At 40.2% G+C, this 21,566-nt stretch overlaps 1 protein-coding gene across 1 annotated transcript in view; it reads left to right on the top strand.

Annotated features, from left to right (window-relative positions):
- LOC149851332 (UPF0603 protein At1g54780, chloroplastic-like) overlaps window positions 1-21,358 on the top strand; it is a 39,373-nt gene extending 18,015 nt beyond the window's left edge. Inside the window, exon 3 of the mRNA XM_090000165.1 lies at window positions 20,938-21,358. Within this exon, the coding sequence (XP_089856291.1) occupies window positions 20,938-21,185 (248 nt within the window). The 3' untranslated portion in view covers window positions 21,186-21,358. The remainder of the gene's footprint in view (window positions 1-20,937) is intronic.
- The last annotated feature ends 208 nt before the right edge of the window (window positions 21,359-21,566 follow it).

Raw genomic sequence — 21,566 nt, 5'->3', positions numbered from 1 at the left:
CAGGTGGTGAACAGGTTGAGACAGCTTGCGATGGCATGATGACGCGATGCACTCAAGGCAATGCCCTTTCCTGACATTGCGCTCCTGGGGATACTTTTGATAGATGCGGTATAAGGTTTTTTTGAAAGCATCTCTTTTGATTATAACTCTGCATTTCTAAAACTGTATTACCAAAATATGGTTCTTCTTTAATTTCAATAAAATATCTATTTGAACTGCAAATCGGTTTGTAAGAGGGAAACTGCTTTTTGGTTGTAATGTGCCCAAGGTCTAGGGACTTGTTGTTTTGAACCTGATCTTCCGCTGAACTTCTGTTTTAAACTCTGATAAATGATTGATTTCAAAGCTTTCAACCTTTTTCATAAAAGGTTTCAAGTCTACGATTTTGGGGCGTTACAGAAACCCATTGGGTTCTATTTTTCTGTTGTGGATTTGTATTGTATGCAGGTTAAACTGTAGTTTGGGGGTTATGTGAGTCATGAAGTATGAGAAGATCCAAATTGTTCCAGTAAAGTTGAATGGAACAAATTATGCATATTGGGTTGATTTCTTGGAAGCAGTAATTGTGGGGAAAGCTTTAGGAAGTTACTTGGATGGTTCAAAGTCAAAACCCAAGGTCTCTGACGAGGGCTTTAATAAGTCTATAGAGGAATGGGTTATAGACAATGCAAAAGTCAAGGCATGGATTCTCGAGTCTGTGGAACAAAGAATTGCCATGAATATTTTCAAATTTCGTGAGGCAAAAGAAGCTTGAGTGCATCTCCGGCAAGTCTATAAACAAGAGAATTGGGCAAAGCATTATCAACTCACTCAAGAGTTGAGAACTATTCACCAAGGAAACAGATCCATTGAAGAATTTTATTCTGACATGCAGAGAAACTAGGATGTTCTTGCTCTTATGGAGGGTTAGAAAAAGTGTACTAAGTGTGAGTCTTATACATCATGCCAAACCCGTCAAGGGCTTCTTGATCAGCACAAGGAGACTGACAAAGTTACTGAGTTCCTTATGGCTCTTAGACTTGAGTTTGATGGAACAAGAAGAGCCATTTTGCATCGCTCCCACTTATCATCTCTAACTCAAGTTATTGCACAATTAATAGCAGAAGAGACCAAGATAAAGTCTCTTGGATTGTTTCTCTCTGGGGATAATGTTATGGTTGTGCCTAGTCAAATGGGTGCCAGATTTGGAGGCAGAGGTGGTGGTAGGACTCGGGGACGAGGGGAGATAGGATTTGGTAGAAGAGGTGACATTAGTTCAGTTCAATGTCACTATTGCAAGGGCTTTGGTCATATGAAGAACTAATGTCTCATTCTCAAGAAAAAGAAACGTGATGCATGTGCAGTTTCTACTGAGAGTGAGGGTGTCATCCATAAGGATGAGCAGTTAGGTGGTTCTTCATCAGTTGGCAGTGAAGTGATGGGTAGTGGGCAGATTCAGAGACTAGAGAAGGTACAACAAGAGATTCAACATCAGATCCAGCAATTGCAGCTTTTTGCTTAGTCAATCGTTGGTCTTTCTACCCCTGTCACTCTTGCCTCTCGTAATATCGCGTATTTTCGAACTTAGTCATTTTATGATTTTTAAAAAATCTGGCTATCTGGAAGAAAAATCGTTTGGAGCTCGTTATTAGATCGATGTTTTTGAGCCTGATCTTGGTCCAGGTCTCATCAACTAGGTCTAAACGAGCCATTTAAAACGTAAGAAAGAATTTTATTTTTGATCTTTAAATTCAAGCGAAATTTGGGTTATTTTTGGGCGAAATTCGAAATTTGATATTTGTATAATATGTCGTTGGATGCGTCTTGAAATGTCGAGTGCAACGGTATGTTACTTTGTCGAATTCGAGTTTCGGTTGTCATAAAAATCACGTTTTTCTAAAAAAAGAGCAATTTGTCGGTTTGGATCCGGATTTGGATCAGACTGTATCCAATGGGTTTGGTCCAAATTAATATGGATCTGGACTTTATCCAAGACCCATATTAATCTGGATTTGGTCCAGTCCAAAATCCATCTGGATTTTTGGAGATGGATTTGGATCTTGGATTCAATCCAGATCCAAATCTATACCCAACGATTTTTGAGCTTTAAATTCATCTAAAAGCTTTAATTTGGAGTTAAATAAGGTTAAGAAGTCTCCTATGTTAATTTGACTATTTTTGAAAGCCTGTAGATAATTATTAATTAATTAATTAATTTTTATTAATTTTGAATTTTTAATTAGGGTTGAGAAGGGACTTCTAAATGGAGTTTTTGCATATGCTTAAGAAGGCTAGAGTAGGTTTTAAAAAGGACTTCTAAAAATTTGGAAACTTTCAAGTTTTAAAAGAGTTGAAATTTTTTTGGAAAGAGAGAGAGAATCCTCAAAAGAGGAAACTCTCTTCTCTATCCCATCTAAAAGGGGCTGGAGAAGGGGGAGGGCATCACCTCCCTCTTGGCCTACTTAAACAAAAAAAAAAAGAAAGAGGGAAAGAAAGAAAAGAGAAAAGAAAAGAGAGGAGAGGAAAAGAGAGGAAGAAGAAGGAGGAGCCTTCTTCTCCAACTGTCCAACGTTTTCACCATTCAATCCATATTTTCTTTCAACCTTTGCATAAGGTATGGGTCTCCTCTCTTGAAACAAGTGAGAAATTGAATACCGATTGGATTTCCATGCAATGTTTTGGTGGAAATCCATGGTTAAAGAGTGAATCCATATGTTCACTCTAGAAAACATGGATGAGGATTCATGGATCCTCTTCCATGTGTGTATTTTTTTATTCTTTTCACTTTTTCAAATGAGTAAATTTCTGTATATGCTAAAACAAATTTTTTATTTAAGGTAGATGTGTTGTTTAGAGTTTCTTCTTGATGAATATCAATTTCCATGGATGTGTTTTGATTTTATTCATCTTTTCACAAGCATGATTTTGTATATGCTTATTTACACGATAAAACAGAAATTTTAATTATGTTAAAAGTTGTTCAATACATGTTTGTTCCATGGTAAATTGATTCCCATGATTAACCCCATGTAAAGGTAGTTGGATGTATTCATTTATGTTTGCATACTTAGATAACAGTGCATATGCAAACACGTTGAGGGTGATCATGGCCATGTGTGTATAGTTGCTTCATGAATCTGTACATGCATGCTAATTTGACTGGAAAGATGCATGTGAGTATTAGAATATAGATCGGATATGGATCCAGTATTGGATCTATATCCATATAGAACATGTGCACGTGTATGCTACCATTATAATGTATTATACATTACTAACCAGGGGCAATCTTGCCATTGTAAAAAGTGATTGTAAACCTATTTTATTATAATGATGTTTAGTGCAGCAACACAGAAAACAAGTGGATGCCGATTCCAAGGAAAATCCCTCCTCCTCTCTCCTCTCTTCTCCCCTCCTCCTTCTCGGTATTCACGATAAAACAGCCAACCCAAAGCAGTTTTAACATGGTATGAGAGCAGCGATTGATCTGGGCGTAAAAGTACCTTCGTCAGGGAACGTGAAAGAGTCTGCCCCATTGGTGACGATCTGCCAAGCCTTCTGCCGAGTCTTTCTCCTCATTGGGAACGTGAAAGGGGCCTATTTCAGTCGAGCCTGTTTCTTCATCAGGGATCGTGAAAGGGCCTGCTCCGCGACCTACCGTACCTGCTCTTTCTCCTCTTTAGATAGTCGAGTTTACAAACAGGTCACGTTTGTTTTATCTCTTTCTCCCCTTCAGCCGAGCCCTTTGTTCTCCAACAGCACCAGAGTCCTTTTGTTCTTTCTACTGCTGAAATACTTCATTTCTGTCAACGTCATCTTCTGTTTCTTCTATTTTCTTTCTCTGAGATTTCTTTTCAGTTTCATTCCCATATCACGCCAACTTTTTCTTTCCCACGCTGTCGTTATTTTCTGTTTTCCTTCTCTGACAGTTTTGAACATCACGTTACTGTTGGTCTGAAAACTGTTTTGTCAGACTGCTTTATTCTCTTCTACTTAGCCTTGCATTACTCTGTCGTTTTTTTTTTCTTTTCTTCTTGTTACTTCAGCCACAAGTGTTTTCATTTCAGTTTCAGTCACTAATACTTCAGGCAAGCCGTGTCTTTCCGTTGTCAACCAGCTACCAATGGATACTTCAGGCAATTCGGGTCTTTCTTCCAACTTCCTTGGCCAACTAGTTTCGGAGAAATTAACTACCAACAACTACCTGACTTGGAAAAGGCAAATTGCACCTTTTATTCGTAGTCAAGACCTTTCAGGCCACTTGGATGGATCTACTCCAATACCTCCAGAATTTATCATAATTGAAACCAAAGAAGATGGAGGATTGCCGAGTACTATCCGCAATCCTGCATTCGTTTCTTGGATGAAGCGCGATTAGACTCTTGTTGCATACATCACTTCCACATTATCTTAAGAGATATTGATTTCCATTCCTGATGATTGCACATCCAAAGTTTTATGGGAGGTTTTAGCTCAGACATATTCTCAGATATCAGAGGCTAAAATGTTGTTTCTCAAACGCGAATTTCAGATGTTAAGAAAGGGGGCAATAAGCATTATTGAATTCTTAAATCAAGTTAAAAGCATTACGGACCAATTAGCCATGGTTGGGTATCCAGTATCAGATAAAGAAAAGGTGCAACAAACATTGAATGCCTTGGGATCAGAATATCATGTCCTTGTGACCTCTTTATTATGCTTACCTACATTACTCAGTTTTGAGGAATTACGTGCCAAACTCCTTCAATACGAAATGACTCTGAAGAGCATGTCTGATGCTTCAGCTGAACAATCATCTACACATGAGGTTCTTGCCACAGGAATGATAGTTGATCGAACACGAGGAGGACGTGGCAGAGGCAGGGGAACTGCCATCCAGGGTGGATGTGGACTACTACCTACACCAAATTCCACAGCCAGTTTTTCAAGGAATGTTCCCACATGCTATCAGTGTAATAAACGGGGCCACATCAAAGCCAACTGTTGGTTCAACCCGCAGAATCGAAACAGAGCGCAAAATAATAGAAATATTGCTACACCAGGAACTGCAGGTACTTTTCAGGTCAGTGATGATGCTAAGGATCTTCTCTTATCTGCGATGGCCAACTTGAACTTGAAACAGAATGATGATGGAATATGGTATGTTGACTCCGGGGCAGCGACTCATGTCACTGGCAATGCAGGCAAATTCTCTACTTTGGTTCCCTATTCTGGAAAATCTAATATTGTAACTGGAGATGGGACTCACCACCCTATTTCAAACATAGGCAATGTTCTTATTCCTTTGTCTGAGTCATCTATTTCTTTATCTGATGTTGTTCATGCACCAAATATAAAGAAAAACATTGTCTCTGTATCTAAACTTGTTGACTCTACCAATTCATCTGTGAAATTTACTCCTACTTCTGTCTTTGTCAAGGATCTTCAAACGAAGGAGATGTTCGCTAAAGGAGAGTGACATGGAAACATGTATGTCTTCAATGAAGATCCAGCCTCCAATGTCTTGAAGCCCAAGTCTGATCACGTCTCTGAAAACGTCCTAAGTTTATCCAAATGTAATAAGCCAGATCTCTGGCATTCTCGTCTTGGTCATTGTAGTCAAGTCTTTATTGAAAAGTTAGTGTCCAATGGTTTTCTTTCAGAGTCTGTTTCACTTTCATTAAAAAATAAAATGTGTTCCAGTTGTCAAGTTTGCAAGAGTCATGTACTTCCCTTTCATCAAATAAATAAAAGATCTTCTATTCCTTTTGAGATAATATGTTCTGATGTTTGGGGTCCAGCTCCCAATCCTTCTTCTTCAGGAAGTAAATACTATGTATCTTTTATTGACAATTTCTCTCGTTTTACCTGGACATTCTTCATGAAACACAAATCAAAGGTTTTTCTTATTTTTCGTTACTTTCATGCCTATATTAAAAATCAATTCTCCCAAAATATTCAAATTCTTCAATGTGATGGAGGTGGTGAGTATTCCTCCAAAGAATTTTTAGATTTCCTCCAAGATAATGGGATACATCGTAGAGTTTCTTGCCCGTATACTCCACAACAAAATGAAATTGTTGAACGTAAAACACAGATATATTGTGGAAAGTGCAATGAGTATGATGCATGGTTGTAATTTGCCCATCAACCTTTGGACTGAAGCTTTTCACACTGCCACTCATGTGATAAATCGTCTTCCTATGCCTATTGAAAATCAGTCTCCCTATTATGTTCTCTTTGGTATACAGCCTAATTATGATGAGTTACGAGTTTTTGGATGCACATGTTATGTACATGTTGACAAATCCATGATAAACAAATTTCAAGACAAAGCCTTTATATGCCAGTTTGTAGGTTATGCAGATCATCACAAGGGGTACAGGTGTTATGACCACATCAATAAGAAGATCAGAATTTCCAGAAATGTTGTCTTTGATGAAAATAGCTTTCCAGAAAATAAAGCCAACTATGATCGTGAACATGGTGATATGGCTGATAATTGGTATAATCCATGGCTCAGTGCTGAACTTATTTCACATGCTGCTGAATGTACCACTTTGGCTCCTGAAAACATACATGATGAGACGGTTTCAGATAAGGTGTCAGAAACAGAATGTCAGAGATACAAAGGGAATGTCTACACCAGAAGACCCAGAGCGCAAACAGATGCACCTGTTGGAGAACACATGACATTCCCCAATAACGTAGAGGCACCAAGAAGATCAAGCAGGATAAGGCATCCAATTGAAAAATGGGTAAGTTACGATAACTTCTCTATGGATTTTCAGATTTTCCTATCCAAGGTTGAAAAACATGAAGAACCACTTGGGTTTTGTCAAGCTGTTCAATCTAACAAATGGATTGAGGCGATGAATGAGGAAATAGAGGCACTTCATGAGTGTCGAACATGGGAGATAGTTGGTCGTCCCCCAGATAAAAATGTTGTTGGCTCAAAATGGGTGTATAAGATTAAATATAAACCGGATGAGAGCATTGAACGATACAAGGCACGTCTTGTTGCCAAAGGTTTCACCCAAGAATATGGTGAAGATTATGATGAGACCTTCAGCCCAGTAGTGAAAATGGGAACCATTCGTATTATCCTCGGCCTGGCTATTGAACATGGGTGGAGCCTTAGTCAGCTTGACGTCAAAAATGCATTTCTTCATGGGGACTTAAAAGAAGAGGTCTATATGGAGCAACCTCAAGGTTATGCAGAGGGAGACCCAAAAGCATATGTATGTAAATTAACCAGAGCATTGTATGGTTTAAAGCAAGCCTCCAGGTCATGGTTTGAAAGCTTCTCCTCAGAGATTCAGAACCACGGTTTTATTCGTTCCCAACTAGACCATTCTTTATTCATATACAGGGATAGAACCACTGTAGTTTTCTTGCTTATATATGTTGATGATATAGTGGTCACTGGTAATGCTCCAGAGCATATTCAACAAATTAAAGTTTTGCTGAGTATGCGATTCAAGATGAAAGATCTTGGAAAGCTAAGATATTTTCTTGGTGTAGAGGTGGATAGACAGGATGGAGAAATGTCATTAACTCAACACAAATACACTCTTGATCTTTTGGCCAAAGCAGGAATGACATATTGCAAACCTGTGCCTATACCCAGTGTTGTCAATAAAAAACTCAGCATTTGTGATGGCGAGTTGTATCCTGATGCAAGAAAGTATCGCATTTTAGTGGGCATGTTACAGTACGTTACTTTTACTAGACCAGATATTGTATATTCTGTAAATCAAGTATCTCAGTTTATGCATGAACCAAAGACTGGTCATATGGATGCCGTCAAACGTATTCTCCGATATCTAAAAGGCACGGTGGGTTATGGACTCAAATATGCTCAATCTTCATGGGCAACACCGAAACATGACATATTGGCCTATACAGATGCAGACTGGACAGGAGACCCAGATGAAAGGAGGTCGGTTTCAGGATACTGTGTTTTCATTGGAAGCAATCTTATCTCATGGAGTAGCAGAAAACAGAAAGTTGTGACAAGGTCTAGCATGGAGGCAGAATATAGATCTATGGCAACTACCACAGCAGAAGTAACCTGGGTTAGGCATCTCCTTACAGAAATGGGAGAGAGTATCTCAAGTTCAATCCTCATGTGTGATAATAGAAGTGTTGTACAAATTATGTTCAATCCTGTTCATCACGGTCGGACCAAACATATTGAGCTTGACCAACATTTCATCAGACAAAAGATAGCAGACAAAGAGATTGAACCGATCTATGTGCCTTCAGAAGACCAAGTTGCTGATATGTTCACAAAAGGTCTCACAAGTAACCGCTTTTGGTATCTGAAGAACAAGTTGCACATGGTTCAATCCCATGCACAACTTGAGGGAGGGTATTAGAATATAGATCGAATATGGATCCAGTACTGGATCCATATCCATATAGAACATGTGCACGTGTATGCTACCATTATAATGTATTATACATTACTAACCAGGGGCAATCTTGCCATTGTAAAAAGTGATTGTAAACCTATTTTATTCTAATGATGTTTAGTGCAGCAACACATAAAACAAGTGGCTGCCGATTCCAAGGAAAATCCCTCCTCCTCTCTCCTCTCTTCTCCCCTCCTCCTCGGTATTCACGATAAAACAGCCAACCCAAAGCAGTTTTAACAGTGAGTACATGTCTAAAAGATAAAAAAATTCTGCATGCAACCTGAATTCTTATTATGTTGATACATGCAAAATCAGAGTTAAGCATGAGTAAATATTTTCATTGCTATTCTTTTTTGTGTGTGCTATGCTGGTATTGAGGCTATATCATTCAAACGACATTGAATACTTTATTTCTAGTTCAATAAGCACCAAAAGAAGGGGAAATGTTGAATTGCACAGGCTGTACTATTCCTTTTTATACTTTCTTCACTAGAGAAGCAAGTATAGGAACAATTCTTATTAATTAAATTATCAGCATGGTGCAATATAGACAAAACAGGGTAAAAACAACAAATAAGGTAAATAAGAATAATCAAGATTGGTAAAAAGCATTTAGCTAATGATAAATGCACTAAAAATGAATTTATAATCATGAGAAAATACTAAAGGCAAATGAAAAAAAAATTACAAGTGGTTATAAACAGTGCACATTTCACATCATAAAAACCTTAGTCACTGATATTTTGAAAGTATAGTGATAATATTGACACTTTTGACTGAGACAAAAATATCTGTAAAATATCATGCTATTTTTAAAACATTGGCAAAATATATATTGCATTAATATCATGATATATAAGCACAGAAATAACAGTTCCCTTTTTTCCCTTTTCATTAGGGAATAGAAAAACTGAAAATCATCAAAATCTTTCAAAAAAAAAATGACAATTTTATCAGATTTGGATTTTTTTTCAAATAGGAAGAAAAAAACAAAGAAGAAGATTTTTTTAGAGCCCCAGCCAACTGACAGTTTGTAACGCCCCAAAATCGTGGACTTGAAACCTTTTATGAAAAAGGTTGAAAGCTTTGAAATCAATCATTTATCAGAGTTTAAAACAGAAGTTCAGCGGAAGATCAGGTTCAAAACAACAAGTCTCTAGACCTTGGGCGCATTACAACCAAAAGCAGATTCCCCCTTACAAACCGATTTGCAGTTCAAGTATATATTTTATTGAAATGAAAAGAAGAACCACATTTTGGTAATACAGTTTTAGAAATCCAAAGTTTAAATCAGAAGAGATGCTTTCAAGAAACTTCATACCACATTTATCAAAAGTATCCCCAGGAGCGCAACGTCAGGAAAGGGCATTGCCTTGAATGCATCGTGCCATCGCAAGCTGTCTCAACCTGTTCACCACCTGCCCATGAAATGGGTCAGTCCCACAACAGACTAGCAGGGGTGCAAAGGACAAGAAAGAACAAAGGTTGTAATAAGCAAGATAAACGCTAGCTCAAGCAAGAACAAGCAAGACTAGCAGATCTAACAAAAGTACTGTAGAGTAAGCAAAGCTCTAGTAAAACAAACAACTACGTACAAGAGCAAGAAGAATGAGAGTGCTAAACAAACAACTATAGCAATCCCACAGATATAATAGGTGAAGAGTAACTAACTCTATCCACCATCCAAGCAAAGGCAATTGCATAAGACAAGTATTCATAACAACACTCGTAATACACACAAGTACCATTATATGGTTCTGTCTATCGGCAAGTAGCTATGATAAGCAATCATGTAGCAGTTATATCATAAAAGGTAATAACTAGCATAACGTTACTAGTATAAGTAATTGACTAGTATGAGAAGCTAGTCATTCCTTAGCAGAACTGCGCAAACAGTTTAACCAACAAGGGTAATGCCTTGACAGACGTACTTAGCTCAACGAGTAGCATACCGAACTACCGAGCTAACAAGCAAGCAAGCAATGCACGTCACAACATGCATATCCCATGATCATGTGTATAAGTTATATCTTGTCTCATTATTGAGCAAGCCGTTGTGGGTACGCACAAGGCAAAACGTAGAAACAACCGAGATCGATTCGGGGGTCTATTATGCTATGTATTTTATTATACCCCGAATGACTGACTGAGTCCGGTTTCTAAGGGGACGACCAGTGACCAAGAGAGTAAATCCCCAAAGGCAAACAAAGGCCCAATGGATGCGCATCCGAACTTCTGCAGAAGTGGCCTAAAGTATTTTCCCTAACCTCCGATGACTGAGGAAGGTCGGATCTTTGCCCGAGATTGCCATTAATGACTGTCCATCGGAGTTTTGTACCATCCATCCTCTCTCTTGATGAACCGTCCCGAATGAGCACGACGGAGGGTTTCTTAACCGCCGTCCCATTCTACATGCTCTGGTCTTTCAACCCAATCGAGCATCTTGCCTATGAAGGCGCATGATTATTATTTAGGTGAGTTATACGCGCCATTGCGCGTTCGAGGCAATCGCACACTTCTCATCCTACTCACCGCAGTACGCATCGTACCTATTCAAATGTACAACTATGATGAAAGTGATTCAAATGTACAACTATGATGAAAGTGATCAAACCATAGTGAGGGTAGAAACATCTCGCTTGTGATCCCAAACACATGCCATTGCATGTTCGAGGCAGACATAGGCCTCTCATCCTGCTCATCGTAGTACGCAATGTACCTGTTCAAAAGTACAACCACGATGAGAGGGGCATGGATCTCTCGCAGGAAATCCCAACACTTCTGCTTTACAGAAGCCTACAGTGAACTCATTCAAGTTCCAACTTATCGTGCTCGGGTCCTTTAGACAATCGCAAGCAATCTGCCTATTAGGCGAACATAACAGGATTTAGCTTAATGTGTCAATACACGCTTAGAGGTTACTATAGACCTTTCGTCCTGCTCTTCGTAGCCCAAACATATCGTACGTGACTAAGGGTACAACTACAAGAGGAGGAACATGGATCCCTCGTAAGAGATCCAACAATACCTTCATGAAGGAAGGAAGGTGCTATAATCATGGTTGAACCAGAAAGCCTAGAAACTAGGTCTCACATCAGAGGCGAGGTAACGTCGATCTAGCGATGGTGCAAGTACCTCGCTAGGATCCCCGCCATACTCATGCACAGGCTTCTAAACAGGGTTATCTGAGTCGTATCGGATAGGCGAACGGAAGTTGTAACACACCTATCCCAAATACATCGATTTGAGAGATCTGACTGCTATCTCTGCTTTATGAAGGCTATACATCCTGAAAATAGATTTGCACCTAAGACGATGTCTTTGGAGAACCGAAGTGCATAAGTGTGTGTCGTGGCTTGTAAGACAAGTGAAACGGGATACACTATACACTCGAAGCTGCACTCAGGGAGTGCAAGCTGACAAGGGACAAACCCGTGCACATACTAATATAATGACAAATCGAGGGGCAAGACTTGATGGACGAAGCCGCACCGCGAGGGTAGAACGCTAGAGCTCCACACGAGGTATGAGATCATACCTCGATCATCGTAACACACAAGCAAGCAACTACGTAAGCAACTCGTGAGGTATGAGATCCTATATTGACTACGCAAGTGTAAAGGACGACTCACGAGGCATGGGGTTGCACCTCAATTAAACGATAAGCGTAAGCAAGAAAAGAAGCATGCGACAGAGATAGGATACATGCACGAACAAGGCATATGCACGAAGTGCGGCAACAAGGTAAAGACGAATACATACAAAAGGTAAGTGCAAGAGCAAGCATGACAGCACAGGAAAGTAAAGTACGAAGAGTAAAGCAGAAGCAAAGCCATGGTGCATAAAGCGCGGGGCAATAAGTAAATGCAGGAAGTAAAGTGCAAGAACGTAAAGGAGGACCAGGATTTGCATCCTGGAGAACAAAGCAGACATAAGCAAGTAAATGTCAGGACGAAAAGCGCGGGGCAACAGGAAAGTAAAGTGCGAGAAAGTAAAGAGGACAAGGATCGCGAAACCGCGTCCTTGAGTTAAAAGACATGGAATGTAAAGACAAAAATGGAAAGCCTAGGCACATATACCGCGGCGGCAACAGAAAGAAAACTGCAAGAAAGTAAAGAGGACAAGGATCGCGAAACCGCGTCCTTGAAGGTAAAGACATACATATATATATATATTATACGTATACATATATCGTCCTCTTTTAGTTATCTTTCTTATTTTAGCGTTTATCAGTTCATTGTCCTTTCACGCAAGAATCCCCTACCTTAAGGGGTTGCGGTTCCTCGTACGCATGCAACGTAGGCAAACAAGAGCTCGAGCCACAGAGGGCGAGCTAGATCTACCGTTCAACCTGGAGAGCTTAGAACGTTAGAATATGTCATAATAGAAACGAGAAGCAAACACAGCAAGGCCTTCTGCCTGCAGGAGGCAGATGCAGAAACCCTGCATCCAACAGACACGGGTGCCAGAGGCAGGGGCCTCAGCCCTGCCTGGCAACACCAGCAAAGTCAGGGAGCAGGAGCTCCCTGGCTGCTAGCACAAAGAAAGGCAGGGAAGGGAGCAGAGGCTCCTTGCCACACCTGCCACAACAAGGCAGGGGGGGGGGACACCCCCTGTCAGAACACGAGACAGAGGCGCAGCCCCCCTGCCGGGAACGAAATAGGCAGGGGCTCTGCCCCTGCCGGCAACAAGAACAAGGCAAGGGGGCAAAGCCCCTTGCCAGAGAACAACAAAGATGCAGGGGGCAAGCCCCTGCCAGCGAAACCCAGGAAATAGGGGGCAGAACCCCCTGTCGAGGAACAACAGGAGAGCAGGGGGCTTCAACCCCTGCTCAGGAAAAACAGAAAGCAGGGGGAGCCTCTCCCCCTACCGGAAACAACAAGGGAGCAGGGGGGGCTCGCCCCCTGCCAGAAAACAAATGCAGGGGGAGCCTCGCCCCCTGCAGGCAAACACCAAAAAGGGACAGGGGGAGAGGAACCCCCTGTCAACAAAACAAATGGCAGGGGGAAGTGGAGCCCCCTGCCAACCCAATCAAGCGAGAAGAGACGGGGGGTGACAGGGCTCGATCGGTCCTTGCCGACACACCCCGAAAGCCCAAGGTGGTGGCAGGGACTCGGTCCCTGCCGACCCACCAGCATTCCAGGAGGCAAAGAGGGGACAACGAAGAGGGGTGCTCGGCACCCCTCCCCTCCTGGTGGACCCAGAGCCACCCACGATGGTGGCTCTGGTCCACCACCAGCAAACAAGAAAAAAAAGAGAGGTGGGGGTAGGGGGCAGAGCCCCCTGACAGACGACCCCAAGAGGCAGGGGTGAAACCCCTGCCAAAAAACAACAACAGGGGGCTCAATCCCCCTGTCGACCACTGCACAAAGGCAGGGGGTACCCCGTTGCCGACAAGAGGCGACAGGGGGCTCAGCCCCCCTGTCGACCCACCGCAAAAAGGCAGGGGGTGGGGGGTGGGGTAACCCCCTGCCGACAAGAGGCGACAGGGGCTCAGCCCCCCTGTCGACCCATCCAACACAGAGAAAGAGGGGAGAGTCTGAGGGGAGACGAGTGCCTCACAGTGGCGGCGCTAGCTGGCGGCGGAAGGGGAGGAAGCGAAGAGGTGGTGTCCGCCTGCGTTGATCGTCGGCAGCCGAAGATCGCCGAACTGAGAGGTGGTCGGACGAAGCTGCTCAGAGGTCGATGCTGGCCTTGATCGTCGGCGGTTGCGGAGGGGGTTGCCGAAACTCTGAGGTACGACACCAAGGACGAAGAGGGGAGTGCTCGCACCATCGGGAGGCCGCAGGGAGGATCGCCGGTCGGAGCTGCTCGCCGACGTCTCCGATCGCCGGCGGTAGCAAGAGGGGGGCGAAGTAGAGGAGAGAGGAGGGGCGAGGGGTTCTGCCCCTCGCCCGAGACGCCTGTGACTTTTTAAAGTCACAGGCTTCTCGAATGATCGAGAAGCCGAGTCCGAGTTCGGGCTCGGATCCGTGTCCGACACAACGGACCGACTGTGACACGTGTCCAACACGTGCAGGGCACGTGTCTGACATGTGTCCGACACGGTTTTTTTTTTTTCACGGTTGTTACACAGTTGGCTGGGTACATGCTTGGTTTAGCCCCATCCCACTGTCAGTTGGCTGGGCATGTTTTGGGGTAGCTGGGTGCCTTCAAAAAAAAAATTGGTTGAGTTTTAGCCAACTCAGTTGGCTGGACTGAATTGAGATAGTTCAGTCCCAGCCAACTGGGTTTGGCTGGGCTGGTTCTTGTTCAGCAGGACACAGACCCAGCTAGGTCAGCTGGGCCATGTAAAAAAAAGAAAAAAGAAAAAAGAAAAGAAAATGAATATAATATTCAGTCATGTATGCAAACTTCCAGATTTGGTTCAGCGTATGTAATTTGGTTTCAATACATGCTAAGAATGGAACTTTTCACATGATTTGGCTGGTTATGATATGCATACGCAATATGTCATTTTAAGTTTGTTTCTAGTGCATGTGCCTATATAAAATGAATGTGTGCAGCTATGTAATTAAATGTCCAGATTAGTTATTTGCACTGGACTTGGTTTATGTATGCAAAAGAATGACATTTCATAGGTTGACACTTGGTATGGCATGCTAAATTCCATTATTATTGCATGTTTGCTTTCACGGGCATGGGCATACATGAAGTGGATGTGACATTGTGTGAACCTGCTTGTTTAAGTATTTACATGTGTTTTGTGAAGTGAATTATGAATGAAAACATGCATTTGATATGAACATGTGAATTAAATGAAGGCATACCTGCGACATTAGTAATGTGAACTCATGCGCATGCATATGAATATTATTATTTCATGCACATGTTAAATTGACATATATGAATGTGCATTTGGAAGTATGTTGACATCATTGTGTATATTGCATGTTATGATTTTTGCATATGAATCCATAGATGATCAAAGTGGATCATCATGGGCAGTGAAATGCCTTGAGTCGGTATGCTTCTTGCTTTACTTGTTTATGCATTTTGAAAGTCATATTGGCTATTGTGGTTTTAATTATACTGTTCTGCATTTCTCCACGGGCTGGAGTCCCGTGATGAGCCTCGTATTTGAAATGTGAATTTATGATATTGATTTGGCATGCTGAATTGCAAATTAATGAAACAACTATTAATAATAATATAAAAGAACAATGTAATGTACTTTCTAAGATGTCTTATCAGGAGTACGAGACTCTTGGAGTTGCAGTTTTGCGAAAACCGAAAGGATACAAAAACTCTGTGTGCATTGTTGTTGCCCCTAAACCCGATATTGAGGTTCTTGCTCCTGGCTACGGTTTTAGAGAGTTTTTGCCGCTTTGCCTGAGGGTGGTGTGTAGAAACAACAGTTGTTTTGGTATACCAAGAAGTGACACTTGTGGGTGCTGTTTTCTTTGGTATCCCGACATTAGATGTTGTTTACTAATGTTCTGATGGATGATGTTGTTTCCTGATATCGGTTGAGGGATAAGTTTGGAACCTAGTAATAAAATACAACTTATGTGCTAAGTTATCCTGAGAACCCTACTTGACCTCGGAAGTTCTTACCCGTTTTGAGTATCCGCGGGCAATGGTAATAATAAAAAGTGAAACTTAAATATGTATGTGTATCCTAATAGGGACATGCATATGAAATAGAACTTGATTAAAGATAATAAATTATTCATGCATATGCACTAAGATCATGCATTTTCCTGTTATGCATTAGATCATGCATGTTTACTTGTTCTGTATATTAATTGCATGAATTTGCATCTTGTTGCATGGTGAGTATTTCTTACTGCTTACTTGATATTGTGCAATTATTCTAGTACTATTCCTTTAAATTATTGTATGAATCCTATCTGTATTTTTTAGGCTTATTTGTTTCATTAGAGGGATTCATACGTAGAATTCCTTGGATTCTGAAACCCTACTTTTGGTGTTTTTTGCAGCCTTAGATGCTAATGAGGTGACTTGCTCATGAGAGGAGCTACGAGAGGACTACACGACTGCTTGACAGACTTCTATGGACAACGTGACTTTCTTTTTATTTTCTTTTATGTACTCTGATGTTCTTATTTATTTGTCTCATGACTATCATTTCTTAATTTAATAAAGTTGATTAAGTTTGGGTTTAGTTTGAAGGATGGTGTGTAAGATCTCTTGTGGTTTTGGGGATGTGAAATAGAACTGTAAAGGCCCCGGGTTTCTGGGAAACTTTTCGCAATTGATTTAAAAAAAAAATCATACTTTTTCAAGGGTATGAGTTGGGGTCGTTACACCTCCTCTGGTAATGCTTTCTCAAGTATCTTCAGTTTTTCCTCTAGTTGGCTAATAGACTCTGGGATTCGTGTTATATGACCCCTCATGAGTCTATCCTAGCCAACAGTCGTCCCTGCAGTGACATTTTTCGCATTGTAGATGGTTCTTCTATGTCTATCTCCAAAGTAAGTTAAATTACTTGTAACTCTTATCCTGATAGTAAAACTATTTTTTCTTAAGTTTATCGTGTTCCATCTCTTGCTATGAACTTTATTTTTGTGGGTCAAATTACCAAAATTAATTGTAATGTTATCTTCTCCTCTGTTGGTTATGTTGTGCAGGATCAATTGTTAGGGAAGAACATTGGGATTGGCCATAGAAAAGGAGATTTGTACTACTTTGATTGGATCGATATGAGAAAGCAGAAGGAAGTTAGAATCGGATATGGAGCTTCACTTTTGGATGAATCTGTTTTGCGACACCAGAGACTTCATCTCTAGGTTGCAAAGTTTAGTGTCCTTGGGAACTTTTGAAAAATCCAAGCTAGTTGTGTCAAATCATGTTAAAGATTGTGTGAGTTGTAAATTGGCCAAGAATCATTCTTTGCCATTCAAGTCTAGTGATAGGGAGTCAGAATGTCCTTTTGATCTGGTATAATCAGATGTATGGGGTCATTCTCCTATTGTGTCAAAAGGAGGATTATCCTATTTTGTGACTTTCATAAATTATTGTACAAGGTTTACTTGCATATACTTTATGAAAAATATAAGTGATCTTTTTGAATTTTTTAATAGCTTTTGTTCCTTGGTTGAAAGCCAATTTACAACTAAGATTAAGACTTTGTGTATGGACTTTGGTGGCGAATAGATTAGTTATTGTTTGAAAGAGCCTATCCGTACACTCTTCAGCAAAATGGTATAGCTGAGAGAAAAAACATGCATATTTTGGATACAATAAGAGCTCTTCTGTTTGAAAGAGAAGTATCTAAAGTATTTTGGGCAGATGCAATTCAATTGAGCATTTATCAGATAAATCGTATGCCTTTTGGAGTACTTAAAGACATATCTCCCTTTCAGAAACTGTATGGAAAAGTTCCAAACTATAATATGTTGAAGGTGTTTGGTTGTTTATGCTTTATTTTGCTAGTTGATAGATACAGAGACAAGTTATCTCCTAAAGCTCTCAAATGTTGCTTTCTTGGTTTTTTTGAGGGCCAAAAATGATACAAGTGCTATGATCTAGTTGGAAAGAAAGTGTGGATATCCAGGCACGTTGTGTTTTAAGAAAAGGTGTTATACTTTAGTCAGTTTAGAGAAAAGTCAGAAAATGAGTCAGACTTGTCCTTTTTGGTTCCTTTTGAAGAAAGGGAAGATGATGGAGAATCAAGTAGAACACGTTCTAGTTCGAGGAGACAGATTTGGTCGGACCTACTCAAGGAGACAGGTTTGGTCAGACCTATTCAAAGAGACATGAAGGTGTGATTGAAATTTCATTTTTAGATCAAGTGGAAGAGCAGGGAAGTGAAGGGGCCAATCTTGATCTCATTTATGCGATAGTTGATCCTGCACAACAACAACAAAATCTAGAGTTACCATCCTCTTCTTCTTCTAGTTAGGTACGTAAAAGTCTTAGATCCTCTGTACTTTCGTCTCGTTTTGTGTCATTCACCTCATCATCTTGCTTTCTTAGCCTTAATCCATTGCTATATAGAAGCAACAGGAAAGGAGGAGTGGCAAAGACCCATGGTTGATGAAATGAATGCACTTGAAAGAATGCAAGTATGGGATCCAGTAAAACTTCCTCCAAAGAAAAATATTTTTGGCAGCAAATGGGTGTACATGATAAAGATAGAGGCAGATGAGTCTGTGGAGAGATATCAAGCTAGATTGGTAGCTAAGGGGTACAATCAGCGTTTTAGAATTGATTTTGCAAAAACTTTTGCTCCTGTGGCTCACATGACCACAATTTGTACACTGCTAGCAGTATCAACCATACAACAATGGGACCTTTGGTAGTTAGATGTCAAGAATGTATTCTTGAATGAGGATTTACAAGAAGAAGTGTGTACGAAATTACCACAAGGATACTTAGATCCAGAAGGCAGAGTATATATGCTTTGCAGAGCTCTATATGGTCTCAAACATGCACCTCGAGCTTGGTTTGAGAAGTTCAATTCAGTAGTGAGGTCTCTTGGTTTTGATCAGAGCCACCGTGATTCTGCTTTGTTTATGTCCTCCTTTGCTGTTGGAAGATGTATATTATTTCTTTATGTAGATGATATGATTCTCACTGAGAATGACATAAAGAAGACTAAAGAGACCAAAAAAAGGCTAGCCAATATGTTTGAAATAAAAGATTTGGGGCGGTTGAAGTATGTTCTTGAGCTTGAGATAGCTTACTCTAAAAGAAGATTGTACTTGTCCCAACATAAGTATGCTATATATTTGATTGTGAAAGCAAGATTGACAAATGACTCAAAACAAGTAAATTCTCCCATGGAGACGAACTTGAAGATAAGGACAACTGATGGTGTTGAGTTAGAGGATCCTGTAGTATATAGACAATTAGTTGGGAGCCTTATATATTTGATTATATCTAGACCAAATATAATTTATGCAGTTCATGTAGTGAGTCAATTTATGAGTGCTCCCAGATCAATTCACTTGGCAGTCGTACTCAGGATTATAAGGTATGCACTATGGCATGTTTTTCTCGTCTTCGTCTGAGAAAGAGTTGAGAGCCTTCTGTGATGCTGATTTTGAAGGCTCCATTAGCGATCGTCTTTCCACTACAGGATTTTGTGTTTTCCTTGGAAGCTCCCTAATCTCGTGGAAGAGCAAGAAGCAACAAAAGGTTTCCTTGTCCACTGCAGAAGCCGAATACAGGGCGATGGCTCAAGTTATAGATGAGATTATTTGGATTCAATGGCTATTAAAGGAATTGGGAATTCTATATAAAAAGAAAACTCAACTATATTGTGATAATATAAACGCTATTCATATTGCAAAGAATCTAGAGTTTCATGAGCGCACTAAGCACATTGAAATAGATTACCCTTACACAAGAAGGGCTTATGAAGATGGGATTATAGCTTTGGAGCATGTCAGCTCAAAGAATCAGATTGCAGATGTGTTTTCAAAAAGTCTTTCTCCTTTGCATTTCAGTTCTTTCCTTTTCAAACTTGGAATGATTCTTTTACATCCTTCCAAGTTTGAAAGGGAGTATTGAAAGTCTATGTAATATAGTGTAACATAAAGTTATAAAGTACCTTTATTAGGCCATTATGTACAACTCTATAATAAAAGGGGTATACTAGTCTTTTTAGGCTTTTAGATTTTGAAGTCTCAAGGGGGTTGACCATTTTAATGTGTATGAGGCTCCTTATTCAACATATGGAATATACGAACATTGGTTTCTCTCCTTCTTTTGTTGAGTCTCCTCTAACCCTAATCTCTCTCTCTTTTTCTATTTGATTTGTTACACTCCCAAACATAGCCTAAGTGAAGAAGTCTCATTTCTTTCCCCATGTATATTCTTTACCTTTTTGCATGGTACAACGTGCATTACAGGACTGTGCCTTTCCAGTAACATCTAATATGCATGAACATTATTACTGCAATCATGATATTCCCTCATGCAACACTAATCATTTGGTATGATGAATAAGTGCCACAATGACAAGGCATGTGAATACATTTATTCTTACTGAAGTATATGCATGGAATGAAGCATTCAAATATGTTGGAAATTGCTTGTTTGAAATCTTGATTCCAGGATTCCCTAAGCATCTTGTCAACATAAAATTATATGCAAGTTTGAGCTTGCAGTAGCAGTTCAGAATTTAATGTGTGTGTGTGTGTGTGTGTGTTTGGAATCAGAAGCACCAAGTAACCATTTTTTTTTGTCATTTAAACCCACTGCCGTGCTTTTGGCTGGTCTTAGTTAAAATGGGTTAGTTAACATGTAGCTGGGATAAGGCTTGACAATGATGATGGTGAAAACAAACTATGGCAATTACCATCACAATAAATATCTATTACTCATTGAATACAATATCTATGCCTGCACTATCTTTGCCAAATTCTATAGTCATTTTGGATGATGATTTGTAGTTTATGACATCATTCTGGCTACCCTCCTTCCTTTATTACCTTGCTTTCTCTCTTCTTTTGCTTCACTGTCCCAGAAAAAGATATATTTTAAATGTGTTATGCTCTCTCTCTCTCTCTCTATATATATATATGTATGTATATATCACACACATAGATAGATGGATAGATTAATCTATTCTACTTCTTGCATGCAGTCTTAGCTACCGATGAGAAGTACAATGAAGCAATTTTTAGTAGTGCCAAGCGGTTAGTGGCTGCAATTGATGGTTTGCCAGATCCAGGTGGCCCGAATTTCAAAGATAACAAAAGAGAATCAAATTTTAAGACTAAAGAAGAGACTGAAGAGAAGCGTGGGCAGTTCACTCTTGTAGTAGGAGGTTTACTTGTAATTGCATTTGTGGTTCCAATGGCTCAATATTATGCCTATGTGTCCAAGAAATAGGAAGGCTTGATACTGCAAGAAGAGTCGATCCTTGTATAGATTGTTATGTATTGCAAATGATTGAGCATATATTTACAAATTGCGTGCACAATTGTGCACGCATGAATGGCCAGGCAAATTTTCCATGGACATATTTTTGTGACCCTAATGTACACTGGTGCAGCATATGCTAACACATCACTGAACTAACACCGAGCTGGTTATGCTGTATGAGCTCAAGCATGTGAAGATTAACTCTACATAGAATAGTCAAAATCATCCAACTCAACACGAAGTTGTATGCATTTTATGCTATTGTCATCGTTCAGCACTTAATCAACTTGTATTTTCAATTATTTTTTTTGTGAATAAAGGCAAGGGCACTTCCATCTAGCTTAACCA

Source organism: Nuphar pumila, chromosome 1 (assembly GCF_984573655.1).
Source record: "Nuphar pumila chromosome 1, dmNupPumi1.hap1.1, whole genome shotgun sequence".
NCBI lineage: Eukaryota > Viridiplantae > Streptophyta > Magnoliopsida > Nymphaeales > Nymphaeaceae > Nuphar > Nuphar pumila.
Note: the sequence above shows the minus strand (reverse complement) of the source record. Positions and strands in the feature narration are given on the sequence as shown.